This window comes from Sciurus vulgaris (genome assembly GCF_902686455.1).
Source record: "Sciurus vulgaris genome assembly, chromosome: 15".
Lineage (NCBI taxonomy): Eukaryota > Metazoa > Chordata > Mammalia > Rodentia > Sciuridae > Sciurus > Sciurus vulgaris.
The window spans coordinates 19,647,844-19,663,771 of record NC_136476.1 but is presented as its reverse complement, the minus strand read 5'-3'; the positions used below and the strand labels follow the sequence as shown (position 1 = coordinate 19,663,771).

Here is a 15,928-nt window from a genome sequence, read left to right as displayed (position 1 = left end):
TTAGTGCTCTGCTCTTAGCCTAAATGAAGTGACTCTTTGGAGGAGCTGTCAAACACAGCAGCAGTGATATGGAAAGGAAAAGAAATGCAGCAACGGAAAGTCAAGTCATAACACGATGAGTAATTAAAATTACACCCCAAGGCAGAATTTTTCTCTGCTTAATTGCATCTTGATGAGGAATCCTGAGGAGATCCAAAATGAGATCACAAGGCTTTGCAGAATTTTTATAATTTCTCCTGTAAAAGCTCTCAGAGGCCATGTTTTGTTTATCCAAATACAGCGAGGTGGGGAAAGGAGGCAATTTTCCAGAAATTTAGGCAAACTCAGCCCTGCTTTGGCTGAATATTTAAGCACAGTGCTTCCTTTGGCCTGAGTTATCTTATATGTTGGTTCTCAAAAGCCAACACTCATACATCATTGCAGCCAACAGGGAGCCAGACTTGGTGGCTGAACCCCTCCTAGGCAGCGAGGTCCAAGCACCGCTCGACTGACTGGCGCTTGTCTAGAAGACATTTTCATTGGACTCCAGCTATGTAAGCAAACTCAGGGCAACCTGCTGAGTTTTCTTGTGGCTGAATTTGCTCACTTTACAAGAATTATTTTTGGTTCTTCATTGTTGGCTTTCCATAGTGGGAGAGGGAGGGAATAGAGGGGCTGGAGATGTAGCTCAGTGGTAGAGCCCTTGCCTAGCACATGTGAGATCTGGGTTTGAATCCCAGCAGCAACAAAACAAAAACAAGCAAACAAAAAAAGATTTGCTGGGAGAAAAGGTAACTTAAAAATAGTATTTTTTCTTTCATTGATGGAATTAAAGTTTGGCAATCCTTTGTCAGACTTCAATGAAAGTATGTTTTCTTGTCCATGAAATCGAAAGACTTAGGAACTACTACCTTAAGGAAGTAAAAGAATCACTTATATCAAGTAAATTTGCTTAACAGCAATAATAATAATTGCAGCTCTGTGGACTATTCACTTCTGGCCGACCATGTGGAGTCATGAGCCCAAGGGGGTGCTGTTCTCCTTAACCTCTATCTGCCATGGAACAACAAAACAAATGCCCCGGAGTCTTGACTTGTACCGCCCTGATGCAAGACAAGGGCAGGTCTGAAGGAAAAGCTAACAAAAACCAGTTTTCCATCCCCTTAAAGCCACATTCAAGAAAGTGCTTCAGATTCCCCATATATATAATTTTTGTTGACAGAGTCACATAACTATTGATGAATAAAGTCTGTTCTTGTTCTCGAAAAAAAAAAAAAAGAAAGAAATAAGAAAAAAGACAGGGCTTCAGGTTGGAGAAAAGGAGCAAAGATGCAAAAGGAAGAAAGAGAAGAGAATGTAGATGTGGCTGCCCCACCCCCTCCCACGCTTGCTGTCCCTGGTGCAATGGAGACATGAATGACTCATGTTGGGGAGTGAGGACGAAGTTGCGAATTGGCGAAATGCGCCCTATTTCCCATCTGGATTTATGCAGCTTGGTGACTTGCATAGTACCCTACGACAGCAGGGCAAATGAGAGGATGGACCCCAGTAGTGGAGAACAGAGCACACCCCTAGTTCATTACAGGTAGCATGAGAGGGGCAGACAAGTTTCTCTTGGTTCTGCCTGGCACCTGAGGTCAGCTGAGGAGAGCACTGGGGTCCTCACAAGGGGACCTCTCAAAAGGAAGCACCAGTGACCAAAAGGGCTAAAGAGCCAGCTACCTCTGTGGAAGCAGGTACGGACTGAGTTTTCAAAGGGACACTGTTAAACTCCGCCAGTAGGAACAAGGGGCATCATCTATGCACAGAACAAACCCACCACAGGCATCCACATATGACTGAACCCAATTAAGAAAGCCGACTCTCATTTCCCTGTTCCCAACCAACCCCACGGAACAGAGTGCTTAGTCAGGGATTGAAATGATTTCTATAGGAAATTATGAAAATTACATTTTTTTACAACTCCAAACTAATTACAGTAAAGTTTATGCCCACTGGACTAATAATCATTGAGCACTACATACCAAGAAATTGGAGTAGGTCTTACATACATCATCTCATTCAGTCCTGACTAGAACCCTAGGACGTATGCAATCTTATTATCCTCATTTTACAGAGGATGAAATGGAAGGCTAGATATTTAACAATGTGTCCCTGATGACACAGTTAGGAAGTAGCAGTGTAATTCCAACTGGAATTCAAACCTGGGCAGTCTCGTGTTCTTAACTACTACAATTTTGATAGTTTTCTTTTACAAGCCTTTCAGGGAATCTGTGTTTTCTGAGATAATTAAACAAGGCAATAATAACTGTATTTGGAAGTGAGTTAAAAAATTTACCCTCTACTCACAAATTCTGCTCAGAACTTCACAGGGATTGATTGCTCAAAGAAATAATGGCAAATAAATAAATAAAAGTAATAATAAATAGTAATGACTCAAGCAGAAGCACTGGAAATATATACTTAATGACAAGGAAAGCTGGGTATAGTGACTCATGCCTATAATCCCAGCGTCTAGGGAGGCTGGGGGATGCAGCACAGCGTTTAATCTCTTTTGCCAAAAGTGGGGGAGGGGGAGACATGGAAGCACAGTTTGAAGCATGGTGAGAAGAGCACTAGTACCGTGTAAGTAGAAGCCTCATGAAGAAATGATATTTGTGTGCAACTGTCACAGAGAAGAAAGTTCAATTCCAGTCAAGGTACAATACTTGTAATGTTCTTGAAATTCAAAGCTGCAAATAATGGGAAAACAAAACAAAACAGGCTGATAGCAGCACTTGTGACCTATAGGACAAGACTGTCCAAGGAGTGGGAGCAAAGAATGGCCAACTCCCTCATTCAGGAGTTATTTGCTGAGCATCTACTGCGTGCTAATCACCGAGTTGGTGGTTAGGCTGCAGAGGAGAATAGGTGGCTGCTCTCAGGGAGTTGCCGTCTAATCACCCATTCGATGATGACATTTCTGTCTTCTCACAAATAAATACTACCACCTTTGGGAGGGAATTGACAAAAAGCACAGTATCACCATTGAGTGTTAACCATGTGGCAATGTGCCAAGCACAATATACACAAGATAGTCATTAACTCCTAAGGTCTGACTATATTCCAAGGTGGAACAGACTAACCACCAACAGTAATGGAATTATCACTGATAATTCCAATTATCAACAGTAATGGAATTATCACTGATAATTCCAGCACTGATAGTGCTTCCAATACTATACAAGTTGGCATTTAGTAATTTATCTCCCCTATCTGTAAGGTATAAAGCCGCCCATCTCTCCTGTTTCAGGAATTTCCTGCCTCCCAACCACTTGACAATCTGCGCTCTGCCCGCCTCTTATGTTAGAGGAATTTCCAGCTTACGCTGTCGCCATCTTCCTGCCTCTCCCGTCAGGTCTTAAGGTGCTATTGGTTTCTCCTAGCCCGCTAGATTCCAATATCTGGGAGAAGTCACACGCCATCTTTCTCTTTCGCCCCTTCTTTTCTCCCTGAGCAGACCGCATAAATAAAGTCCCTTGTGTGAGACCTGTGTCTGCGGAGTGTTTTTCTGGGAGCTATCAGCGAACCACAACTGCCCCTAACATCTGGTGATGCATTTTGCATTTTTTTTATTTTTCCTAACACTATCCTTTCCACACTGAAACCAACAAGGAAGAAATTGGTTATTCCAAATGTGATATGAACTAGTCTTGCCATTGGCAAGTGGGTGGAGACCCCAACTACTCCCAACTAGATCTTGAAGCAGTTGTTCTGCTTGCAAATGCAAATAGTAACCAGGAACCAGAAAAGCTTTCTGTTCTCTGGACTAGCTGAAGTCTTGATCTGAAGAGTAGGTTTCATCATCAGGCAAGCAGTACACACATTATATATACAAATAAATGCAGAAAGACTGAGGAGAATTATAGTAACATTGTACTTGAATGAACTGTGGGAATCAGGGAGAATAGCAAGTAGGAGATAATCTCAGATTAGTTCAAGGAAGGAGTTGGGCCCTTGGAAGCTTAAAGCCAAGCAAAAAGTGTAACTGTTTCATTTACTCTGCTTTTAAGCTATGTGTCCTCCTAGTCAATGGACACAAAAGACTAGTTTAAATGCTCTGATCCAAAGCAATTTCAAGGATGTTAGTTTTATACTATGAGTTATCACATTGTATATACCATTGTTATAACAATGTCAGGAAAAAGGCCCATTTTGTTTTTCTTATTGGTGCATTATAACTATACATAATAGCTTTTTAGCTTGAATACATCCCATTTATTGATTCTTGCTTTTATTTCTTGTGCTCTGGGGCTCTTGTTAAGGAAGTCTGGTCCTAAGCCAACATAATGAAGATTCAGGCCTACTTTTTCTTCTATTTGGTTCAGGGTCTCTGGTCTAATTCCTAGGTCCTTGATCCATTTTGAGTTGAGTTTTGTACAGGGTGAGAGATAGGGGTTTAATTTCATTTTACTGCATATGCATTTCCAGTTTTGCCAGCACCATTTGTTGAAGAGGCTATCTTTTCTCCATTGTATGTTTTTGGCACCTTTGTCTAGTATGAGTACTTATGTGGGTTTGTCTCTTTGTCTTCTATCCTGTACCATTGGTCTACCTGTCTATTTTGGTGCCAATACCATGCCATTTTTGTTACTATTGCTCTGTAGTATAGTTGAAGGTCTGGTATTGTGATACGACCTGCTTCATTCTTCCTGCTAAGGATTACTTTGGCTACTCTGGGTCTTTTGTTCTTCTAGATGAATTTCATGATTGCTTTCTCTATTTCTAGGAGGAATATCATTAGGATTTTAATTGGAATTGCATTAAATCCATATAGCACCTTTGGAAATATGACCATTTTGAAAATATTAATTTTGCCTATTCAAGATTGTTCCATCTTCTAAGACTTTCTTCAATTTCTTTCTTTAGTGTTCTGTAGTTTTCATTGTAGAGGTCTTTCAACTCTTTTGTTAGATTGATTCCCAAGTATTTTATCTTTTTTGTTTTGTTTTGTTTTGAGGCTATTGTGTATGGAGTGGTTTTACTAATTTCTCTTTCAGAGGATTCATCACTTATGTGTGTTGATTATATATCCTGCTATTTTGCTGAATTTATTTATTAGTTCTAGAAGTTTTCTGGTAGAGTTTTTTGAATTCTCTAAGTATAGAATCTTGTCAGAGTGGGAGAAAATCTTTTCTATACACACTTCAGACAGAGCACTAATCTCCAAAATTTATAAAAAACTTAAAAAATTTTACACCAAAAGTACAAAAAAAAAAAAAATCCAGTCAATAAATGGGCTAAGGAACTGGGCAGGCACTTCACAGAAGAAGATACACAGGTGATCAACAAATACATGAAAAAGTACTCATCTCTAGTACTTAAAAGAAATGCAAATCAAAACCACCCAAAAATTTCATCTAACTCCAATTAGAATGGCTGTTATCAAGAACACAAGCAGTAATAAGTGTTGGCATGGATGTGGGGGAAAAGGTACATTTGTACATTGCTGATGGAGTTGAAAATTGGTTCAGCCACTCTGGAAAGCAGTAAGGAGATTCCTCAGAAAACTTGGAATGAACCCACCATTTGACCCAACTATCCAACTCCTTGGTTTATACCCAAAGGACTTAAAATCAGCATACTACAGTAAAGTAGCCACATTAATGTTAACAGCAGCTCAATTCACAATAGCCAGATAGTGGAACCAACCTAGATGCCCTTCAATTGATGAATGGATAACGAAACTGTGGTATATATATACAATGGAATATTATTCAGCTATAAAGAAAAATAAAATTATGGCATTTGCAGGAAAATGGATGGAGTTGGAGAATATCATGCTAAGTAAAATGAGTCAAGCCCAAAAACCCAAGGCCAAATGTTTTCTATGATAAGTGGATGAAGGGGGTGGGGGGGGCAAGAGATGAATGGAGGAACTTTGGATTGTGTAAAGGGAAATGGGGCAGGAGGGGGAGGGGGAAGGAAAGATAGTGACTGAAACAAACATTATTACCCTATGTACATGTATGATTATACAAATGGTGTGAATCTCCATTGTGTATAACCATAGAAATGAAAAATTGTACCCCATTTGTATACAATGAATCAAAATGCAGTCTATAAAAATAAACATTAAAAAATTGTATATAATAGTGGGATTCATTGTGATATATTTGTACATACATATAAAAAGCCCTTTTTAAAATAAAACAAATAGCAAGCAAAAATACTTAAGATTGCAAATGATCCTGAGCCAGGTTTTACCTATTGTGATGGCTCTGTGATGTGTCAACCTGGCCAGGTTGAACTACATTACTGGAATTCCCTCTCTAGTGTTTCCAGATGGGGTGTACTTTCTGAGTTTTCTTTGCAAGAGCTGGATGACAGAATAGAGGTTGCAGTCATTTGGAAGCAGACCCACAACTTCTGGTGATACAATCAAATGTTAATTAAGACAATGCTGTCAAGTCCCTAGTCAATTGGATTTAGGTTAATAGAGATAATCCTGGGCGGGCCTGACTTAATCAGTTAGAAGCCTTTTCTGAGAGGGTGGAGACTGTCTTGAAGTTTGGAGGAGCCACTTTCAACTCTGCCTAGGGGCTGCCAGGCTACTTACCATCTTTCCTTCCTTTCTGTCTGCCCTATGGTTTCAGGCTTGCTTAGTTGGCCAGTGGATAAGCCTATTACTTACAATCAGTTCCTTAATATAAATGCATCTGTACTTCCTACTGGCTCTGATGCTATGGTTGAAGCCTGTCTGTGACATCTCCTATCATTCATTCAACAGAAACTTCTGGTGGGCTACAGTGGTCAGGCAGGAGGCTAAGGAAATAGTCACTGCCCTAAGTAGTTTTCAAAATTTTTCTAGGGAATGTTTGTGCAGCCTTTCTTTTTAGTCACTTTTTTCGGAGGTCTGGCCAGTGGACTGGAAATAAACAAAAATATGATAAATATCCTAAAAGCTTAAATTATCTGTAGCCAAACATTCCCTTCTTAAATTAAGCAAGTGTGGACTTTGCATTATCTTTTATTGCATGTCAAAGGCTATTTCTTCCAGCAAGGGACAGGATTCAATCTGTTCTGAACTGAAAACTCTAGAACCATATCTGTTTGAAATTAACTGATGTTGCTCCTAGCACAATGTAGTACACAGATAGCAGATTGATAGCTGGTTCAAATAACACATCCAAACAGTATTTCACAAATGTTGAAAACTGAGCAGTTAAATGACTTGACCCAATCACACAGACAGTCACGAAGGACCTGGATGCTTTTCCCAGTGCTGGGAGGCTTCATGTCCCTCTGGGTGAGACTGGGGAAAAGGCTTAATGTCTCCATTGCATGGGCTCCGTGACCTCAAGTGTGTTTACCCTGATGGAGGGTGGTCCTCACATCTACTTGGCTCTTCACAATAGACAAGGCTTGTTAAAGTCACCCAAGACTTCCACGCTGCTGAATTCAATGATCTTTTTCACTGTCCTGGTTTATTTATAGCATTGGAAATCCAGGCCGATGTCTACAATTATACTTTAACATCACACATGGAAATCTAATTGACTTCTCAAACCTAATGAATTCAAAACTAACTCTTACTTTTCCTGACAAACTGCTCTTCCCACACCTTCTGAGCCTCTGCATATCACCAAGTAGCAATTCCACTCCACCGGTTGCCCGGGTCGAGGACTTTGGAATCAATGTTGATTTTTCTCTTCCTCTTAGACACTACATAAAATTCAAAAGAAAAATCCTCTCCATGTTTCTTTTGAAATATATTCAGACTCCAACTACTTCTCACATTCTCTGCTGTCTCCACCCTATTTCAAGCAGGTCTTTTGTTTTCCTGTGTCCCAGCATTTATTCCTATCTTGCTTCTTCTCATCAGTCTTATTTCTACTCAGAGAACAGAGTGATCTTTACAAGAACTGTGTTTAAGTCATCCTCATAAAAAGTCAAATGGTTCTGGGTCTGTGCTCCATGCTTCCAGTGGCTTCCTGTCTTAATCTGAGTATGAATCAACATTCTTCTGTGGTCTTTGAGGCCTCCGACCCAGCCCTGCTCTCTCTACAATCTCAGATCTCATCTGCTACCCACTCTGCTCAGGCCACACCCTGCTTCCTTGCTGTTTCTGGAGCATGCCCCACTCTTTGCCTGGGGACTTAGCACATGCCATTCCTTCTGACTGAAATACCCTTCCTTTGGAGATCTGCCAAGTTAATTTCCAATTTTGTCCCAGTATCTTCTTTCCATATAGAGGCATTCACAGACCACAAATCTAAACTAGCATCTCTTCTGTGTCACCATTCTCTCTGTTTCATTCTTCAAAGTCTTCCTGGCCCCTGCACAGTGTATGTTTACCTATTTATCTATGCTCATTTCCCATTCTAACATGTAAGCTGCTCTTTGCTCTATTCCCAGCTACTAGGACAGCTCCTGGCACAGAGTGATACCCAACAAATATTTCTTGAATGAATGAATGAATGAATGAATGAATGAAAAAGACAGCCCTCAGTTCCATCATATTTCAGTAAACAGAGTTGAAGGAAGTAAGGTTTTTGAGCTTCAGTGATCTCAAAGTATGTGTAGCTCAAATGAATGTTTTTCTGCCTCCACCAAAGGCAACCTTCTGTTGATGCCACAGAAGATGCTGATGTGGCATCCTGGGCTTCAATTTATTTTTTACCAAGACTGATTTGATTCCCACATTTTGCAATGGCAATAATGAAATGTCTATTTTGCATGCAGAATGCCTGACACTCTTTCATTTTATCTTCCATTGTGCATGTGCTTGAGACCTATATTGAGATCTTCCTTTTCCATCATGTCCTTCCAGTGCAATCAATCAAACTTAAGAACAGCACAACTCCTGGAAAGATGAAGTACAAAAGAACAATAGAACCAGAAGACTCAAAGGGGACCATGCTGATCAAGTGAGTCACCGTTTAAGTCATCCTTAGCTGTATAAGAAGAAGGTTGCTGTATTTCACAGAAATCCATGCCCATAATAGAACTGAATGCTTGCAAAGTATGAAACTTTTTAAAAAAATGTAAACATTATATATACAAACATGTAACCATGGTATTTTGGTACATATCCAGGATGTGGCTTTCTACCTTTCCATCCAGAGCCGTCATGGGTCTGCAGATTCATTCTATTACATTAAAAAACTTTTCTATTATTACTTTTTCAAATAGTATATTTTTTCTCCATAAAGATGTAGCTTATGGTTATTAACCACAAACACCGTGTCTCAAATCTTCCTTACTACCTTAAGACATAGGTCCCAATCCTTCCTCCCCTTCTATGTCTCACTCCCCTTTTTATTTCCAATAATCAGAAAATAGTTTTTGTATTTTATAGCTTTGTTTTATCAGGAGTATCAAATATGGAGTTGTTTGCTTACATAAATAACTGGCAGCAGAGGGTCTCTAGTCAACCTGTGCGTATTGCTATGGCAACAGAGAATGCCAGTGAAAATGGGTGAGTCTGTATCTAGGGATGTTCATTAGCCAGAGCTGCTCTCTTTCTGGCCCTGGTCACAAAGAACTCAGATCCAGGGCAAGTTTATTGTCATGTCTAAAAATCCAACTCTAAATGATGGATCTTCTTCATATTAAAAAATGCAAAATTTAAAAATATTTTATCTACTTTGAAAATATACGGACACAAAATCATCACAGTTAATGTTACAATAACAGTTAAAAAACAAAAACCCAATAAAGCAGAAAGAAAAAAACAACATCAAACACACAAACTTCCCCTTATTTATCAGATGCATAACAGAAACCAGTATACTTCTATGTGATTTATCTACAGGGTTAGCAAGTGATCTTTGCTTACCACACATTCTGCAATTCAGAGCATATTGAACAACAAAAGAACTGTTACCTTTCTGTATATGCTTTCCCTCATTTTGTAGTATTTCTACCTACTGAGAATCTTGTGTGTGTGAGAGGGGATTAAAGCCAGGGGTGCTTTACCACTGTGGTACATCCACAGCACAGTGGATTTTTTATTTTGATTTTTTATTTTGAGATGGGTTCTCATTAAGTTGCTTAAGGGCCTCACAAAGTTATTGAGGCTGGCCTTGAACTTGTGATCCTCCTGCCTCAGGCTCCCAAGTAGCTAGGATTACAGGTGTGCACCACCACGCCCAACCTGAGAATCTTTAAATGATTCTCAACAAAGGCCACATGCTAACATCCCCAGGGAATGTTAAAATACTGATACTTTGTACTCCCTTCCTGGAATTCTGATTTATCATTCTGTGACAGATCAAGCTACTGAAGCTTCTACAGGTCTGAGTTGTCTAAGCCTTCTCCATCAGGCCTTTGGCTCCTGTCACACTGTGAGTATTTGTCTTCTGAATGTCTACCATATTCAAAGCCAGTATGGAATCTCTCTATAACCTGTCCCCCAAAGAAATCAAAAAGCCCTCCGGAGCTGAAACCATCTCCTACATATTGCTTTTAATTCTTCCACAGTGCCTTCATAGTGCCAAATATATAAGACAGTAATATTAGTCACTATTTACCCAGGGTCTATATGGACCTTACGACAGGCAGCATTAGTGTGCCAATTCTGCAAAAGAGGAATCTAAAACCTTCAGAGAACTTCAGTAACCTGTCCCAAATTATATAACAAGTAAGTGGCAATACCGGTCTGTCTGACTCCAAACTCTTCCTTCTTATAAAACTGTACCACACCATCAAGAAACTTGTCATTGATTGAGTTTTAAATAACTTAACTTCAATTAAAAATCAAACAACTATTTGAATCAGCATGGAGGCTGTTGAAATGGTGATTATATAAATAAAGGTAAGAGCAACAAAGGTCAAATGCACTTGGTCTTACCATGCATTAATTTGGCCAAAATAATACAATGAACAGTTTGCAGCCTCTGGTTTAAGAAAAATTTTCTAAAACTGCTGCAGGTGGAAAGTCTTTAAATGATAAACCCCTTCTCTGCCTTGCAATAAATGGATTATGCTGAAATGCTCCATTATCTTTCTATGAAAAAAATTTCTAAGGTAAAAGGAAATCACCATGTAAGCTGGTAATTTCTTTGGGGGAAACACTCATTCTAGAAGATGATTTGAGGGAAACTACAACCACTGTATTCTCTCGTTACAACATGATAGCAGGTAAACATTAGGAGATGGGCTTTCCTAAGCAGACCATTCAAATTAAAAAAAAAAAAAAAATATATATATATATAAATTCCAGGCTCCCCACTATCCTACATACCTCCTTCTCTACAGGTAGAAGGAACAGGGACTGTGCTGAAGCTGGAGTAGAGAGTTGGGAAAGGAGACTAAAACTAAATTGGAATAACCAGGAACAATGTATTTCAATATATTTTAAAGAATATTCATGTACATACAGAACCAGGATTAAATGATGACAACTAGAAATACATGCTTCTTGAATAGTTTTAACATTTTGCTTATTTTTACTACTTTCTTAATATCTCCTCTTAGAAAATGGGTAGCTAAGCTGCATGTTAACTTCCTAGCTACTGAAGTAATTATCAAAATTAACTTTTGTCAAAACTGCCTGAGGATGCACAAACTATTAAAAGAATATGTGCAAATATTAAGCAATTTTTTTTCTTGTAACTTAACATTTTTTTTTTAAAGAATTCATCCTGAGAAAATTTAAGGCCGCAGCACAGAAGTTAATGCTGGCATGGAGACAAGGGGTTAAGTCCTGTTAAATAACTTCCTTAAAGTCTCTTACTAGTGGTGTCCATACTATTTCCCAAGACAGCTACTACAGAAAGCCACAGTCTCAGTTGACAAAGAGGCAAAGCACCAACACTCCCCACATTGTTTAAGATTTAAAAGCGTATCCAGTCACTTCTTAATTAAATTTTGCAGTTTGGAATATAACTCGACTCAGAAATCTTTAAATTTGGGCGGGGGGGTGTTTCCAATTAAGTATATATTAGCACCAATGAAATCAAGAAGCACATGGAATTTATCTAGGTATAAAGTTCACTTAAGAGGCACCTGGACAATGTACGCTTGATGTGCATTTATTGTAATCTGCAATTTTGAAACAGCTGAAAAAGCACAAATAAAAGGGGCAGTCTAGCAAGCCACTGAGATCATAAATAGATTTTTTTTTTTTAAGAAATGTCATTGTAAGTTACCTCTGGCAGTAAAAGGTACTAAAGATATTTTTTAGTACTACTATTTCATTAATGACACAACACACAAATTACCCTTCTGAAATAACCACAAATCACTCCAATAAAACATACCTTTAAAGGACACACAGTTACACGGCGCGTAAATTGTTACAGGAGACAAAATGGCGGCTACAGGAAATGCAGTGGAAGGTTACAAAATTTCTAAGAGCAGAAGTGGTTTTGAAGTAATAAGTAGAAACAAAAATATAACCTAACCTCCTCAAGATAACCACTAGAACCAGCCAGAAAGGGCCGCTGTGCTGTGTGTGAGGAAGTGAATATAGAGAGGGCTGGAGCCCTCTCACAAAGGAAATGAATGTTTGCTCCTGTTTTGCAAACTATGTCATTTAACTTAGATTTATCTCACCTGGCACATATCTGGCTTTTAGTCTCAAATACTATAACAGATATGTATATTCAACAATTGGAGTTGATATAAAAATGTAGGTCATCTTCAACTCAAAAGGGGGAGTGTGTTTTTAAAATAAAGGTTTGTACATACTGTATGATTCTAATTATGTAAAGTTCTAGATAAGGCAAAATTAGGACCACAGAGGCAGATCAGTGGTTTCTTCAGTTGTGGATCTGGGGGCTCGGGGCAGAGAGAACAGATTGAAAGGGCATGATTGTTTAAGTAGAGGTTAAATGACTATAAATTGCCCAAATTCATCAAATTTTACACCTAGAATGGGCAAATTTTATTGTAAGAAAATTGTACTTCCAATAAAAATGATTTAATAAAAGTTTTTGACGGGCTTTTCAGATTTTGGAATGGATTTTTTTTTTTTTTTAATCCAACAAAAGCACGCTACTAATGGTGGTTAAGTTTCCAGGCTAGCCCCTCTCCCCAGATATGAATTATAATTTGGGTGAAATTGAGTAGCCTGGAAGCCCTCTAAGTTGAGAGATGTTAGAACTACAGCCCCGGGTGGTCCTATTTACCCTCTAAGCCTTGGGTGGCTCAGTGAGAGAGGCATATTATCTGATGTCAAAAAACAGACAGAGTAGGGTGTAGTGGCATACACCTGTAATCCCAGTGGTTTGGGAGACTGATCAGGAGGATGGCAGGTTCAAAATCAACCTCAGCAACTTAGTGAGGCCCTAAGCAGTTTAGCAAGACTCTGTCTCAAAATAAAATATAAAAAAGGGCTGGGGGATGTAGCTCACTGGTTAAGTACCCCTGGATTCAATCCCTGGTACAAAAAGAAAGAAAGAAAGAAAAGCAGGCAGAGTTATGAACTGGTGGGTGGAGAATGTTATGTAGCAGTGAGAAGGCCTAAAGTTAATCAGGAAGCTATGCTGTACACTTTTGCACTTGACCATTTGCTAAGCAAACTTGGAACCCGTACTTACTAGTTGAAGAGAGGGGAAGCCAGATGAACTTATACTCTGTCGATGGTACTGGCCAAGGTTTGGTGGGAGGGTAAACTGTTTCCTTATTTCTGCTGAAGAATACCTTGAATTAAAATAGAAAAACCTAAATGAAATGATCATTTTTTAAAAAAATCATGATAATTATAGATGCAATCTCTGATACCATGTTATAAAATGTGTCTTGGCTGGATAATGGACAGAACTGTCTAAAATGACCTCAGTCCCTGTTAGGAAATATTGTAGTTTTGTCTGATAATATACACCCTTGAGAAGTTCTCAGGGGCCGGGATGCCTGCAATCATGGCTCCCACCCAGTACTGAAAGGATGACAGCAAAAGGAAGAATTTGAGACCGAAGAGAAAGATACAGGGCATTTGATTCCTTCTCTCCTGTCATTCAGAGAGTTAGCTCTATATGAGGATGTCTGATCTCTGACTAGAATCCTTTAAACCCTGGCTTCTATATTGATCCAGACATTCACATTCAGGCAGTGAACCTGTTGGGTCGGCTGCTGGCTACACCAGAGAACCCAGAGAACTGTTATAGGAATCCTCCTACCTCCCTGCAGGCACTTTAGATATGACCTGGAATTCCCAAGGATTGTATTTTTTCCAAACTGCTCTGAGCACAGTGATCCTTTGCATCACTCATATTGACATTGCCAAGTCTTCAGCCAATGCTTCTGGTAGTCAGGAACAACAAATATGAGAGAGTTGTTCTATATCATCTGCCTATACCTTCAGGCACAGACCAAGGGCCAGCCAAGACATGTTTACAAACAAGTTGACTTCTGGGCACTCATTTGTTAGTCATTTGTTTGAAACTGGGACCACATTATGACATCATCATGTTGGTGATGGGATTCTCAGACTAGTTCACAAAAAATATAATGAGGCCAAGAGCATACAATATTAATACCATTATTAAATATAACAAGAAACTAACAGCGATTACTGAGGATCAAGTGAAACGTGCTATGTATCCCAAAAGAGCAGATATAAATTTTAAATATAAAATTTCCAGGTGGTACTGAGGTATAAGTAAAGCTTATTGTATTTCTCCATGATTACATGCAGGGCATAATTATTAACGACTTGCATGATGAAGTTTCTAACATGGTCTGCTTGGCTCCCAATCTTGGGCAATCTGATAGGTGAGAGAGGCAAGAAATCTGGATTCTGGCCCCACCTTTGGCAACATTCTCCATCCACAAGAACGTCCCAATTTCCTTTCAAAATGCCTGCTGATGTTGTGCACTGCCTGGGTAGAAATGCAAAGAAAAAAGAGTGGGCACATAACCTAAGGCAGGAAAATCATGTCTCCTTCCCAGGATTCTGAATGATGAATGGATGCAAGAATGGGAGAAAATGGCAGAATATGGAGCATATGGTGATTCCTCATATTACGATGTCAAGGACTGTGAAAACCCAGAGGAAGTTACAGCAGCCAGCATGAACTGCGCTCCTTAAATTCCCATAGTGTTTTCTTTATTTAAGTTTCAAAGTTTAAATAAAAATACTAGGATTAGGAGTAAGTATTCTATTAGCCATCAGGGAAATGCAAATAAAACCACAAAGACATAGTGCTTCATGACTGCTAGGATGGTTACAAGAAAAAACATGGGCAATAACAAGTGTTGGCAAAGAAATGGAGAAACTGGGGCCCTTATACATTGCTAGTGAAAATGTAAAATGGTACAACTAGTTTTGAATACAATCTGGCAGTTCCTCAAAAAGTTAAACACACAGTTTCCATATATTCCATCAGTTTCACTCCTAGGTTTATACCCAAGAGAAATGAAAATGTACTTCTACACAAAAACTTAAACATGTACATTCATGTAAGCAGTACTTATATTAGCCCCAAAGTAGAAATGACAATAATATCCATCAACTGAGGAATGGATAAATCAAAAGTAATGTTACAATGGAACATTATAATAAAAAAGGAATGAAGTACTGATAGGTCCCACAACATAGATAAACCCAGAAATCATTATCCCACATGAAATAAACTAAACCAAAAGGTCACACATTGTATGATTTCTTATGTGAAAGGCCAAGAATAGGAAAATCTATAGAGACAGAAAGTAGATTAGTGGTTTCTTAGGGTTGAGGGGGACTATAGAGGAAAGGACAGTAACTTCTAATGGGTAGAGCATTTCTTTTTAGACCAAAAATGTTCTAAAATTGATTGTGGTGATGAATAAATAACTGTGAATATATTAAAACCATTGAACTGTACACATTAAATGGGCGAATTGTGCAGTGTGTATTAAATCTACATGAAGCAGATAGATACATTGCATGTATGCACATGTACATGGAAGTATTCCAGCACGACAAAATAAATGCAAAAAATTACCAAATTGAGTGTGACAACTAGAAATGAAGGAAAACTTC

General features: G+C 38.8%; 1 protein-coding gene across 5 annotated transcripts in view; it reads right to left on the bottom strand.

Annotated features, from left to right (window-relative positions):
- DOCK8 (dedicator of cytokinesis 8) overlaps nucleotides 1–15,928 on the bottom strand; it is a 216,620-nt gene that overhangs the window by 157,591 nt on the left and 43,101 nt on the right. For 3 of the 5 annotated variants that reach the window (XM_079111985.1, XM_079111986.1, XM_079111987.1), the window contains exon 2: nucleotides 13,506–13,608. The exons of 1 other annotated variant lie outside the window; for it this stretch is intronic. In XM_079111985.1, coding sequence (XP_078968111.1) covers nucleotides 13,506–13,608 — 103 coding nt within the window. Of the gene's footprint in view, nucleotides 1–12,224; nucleotides 12,570–13,505; nucleotides 13,609–15,928 lie in introns of those variants that run through there. One more of the 5 variants, XM_079111988.1, reaches the window with a different exon arrangement.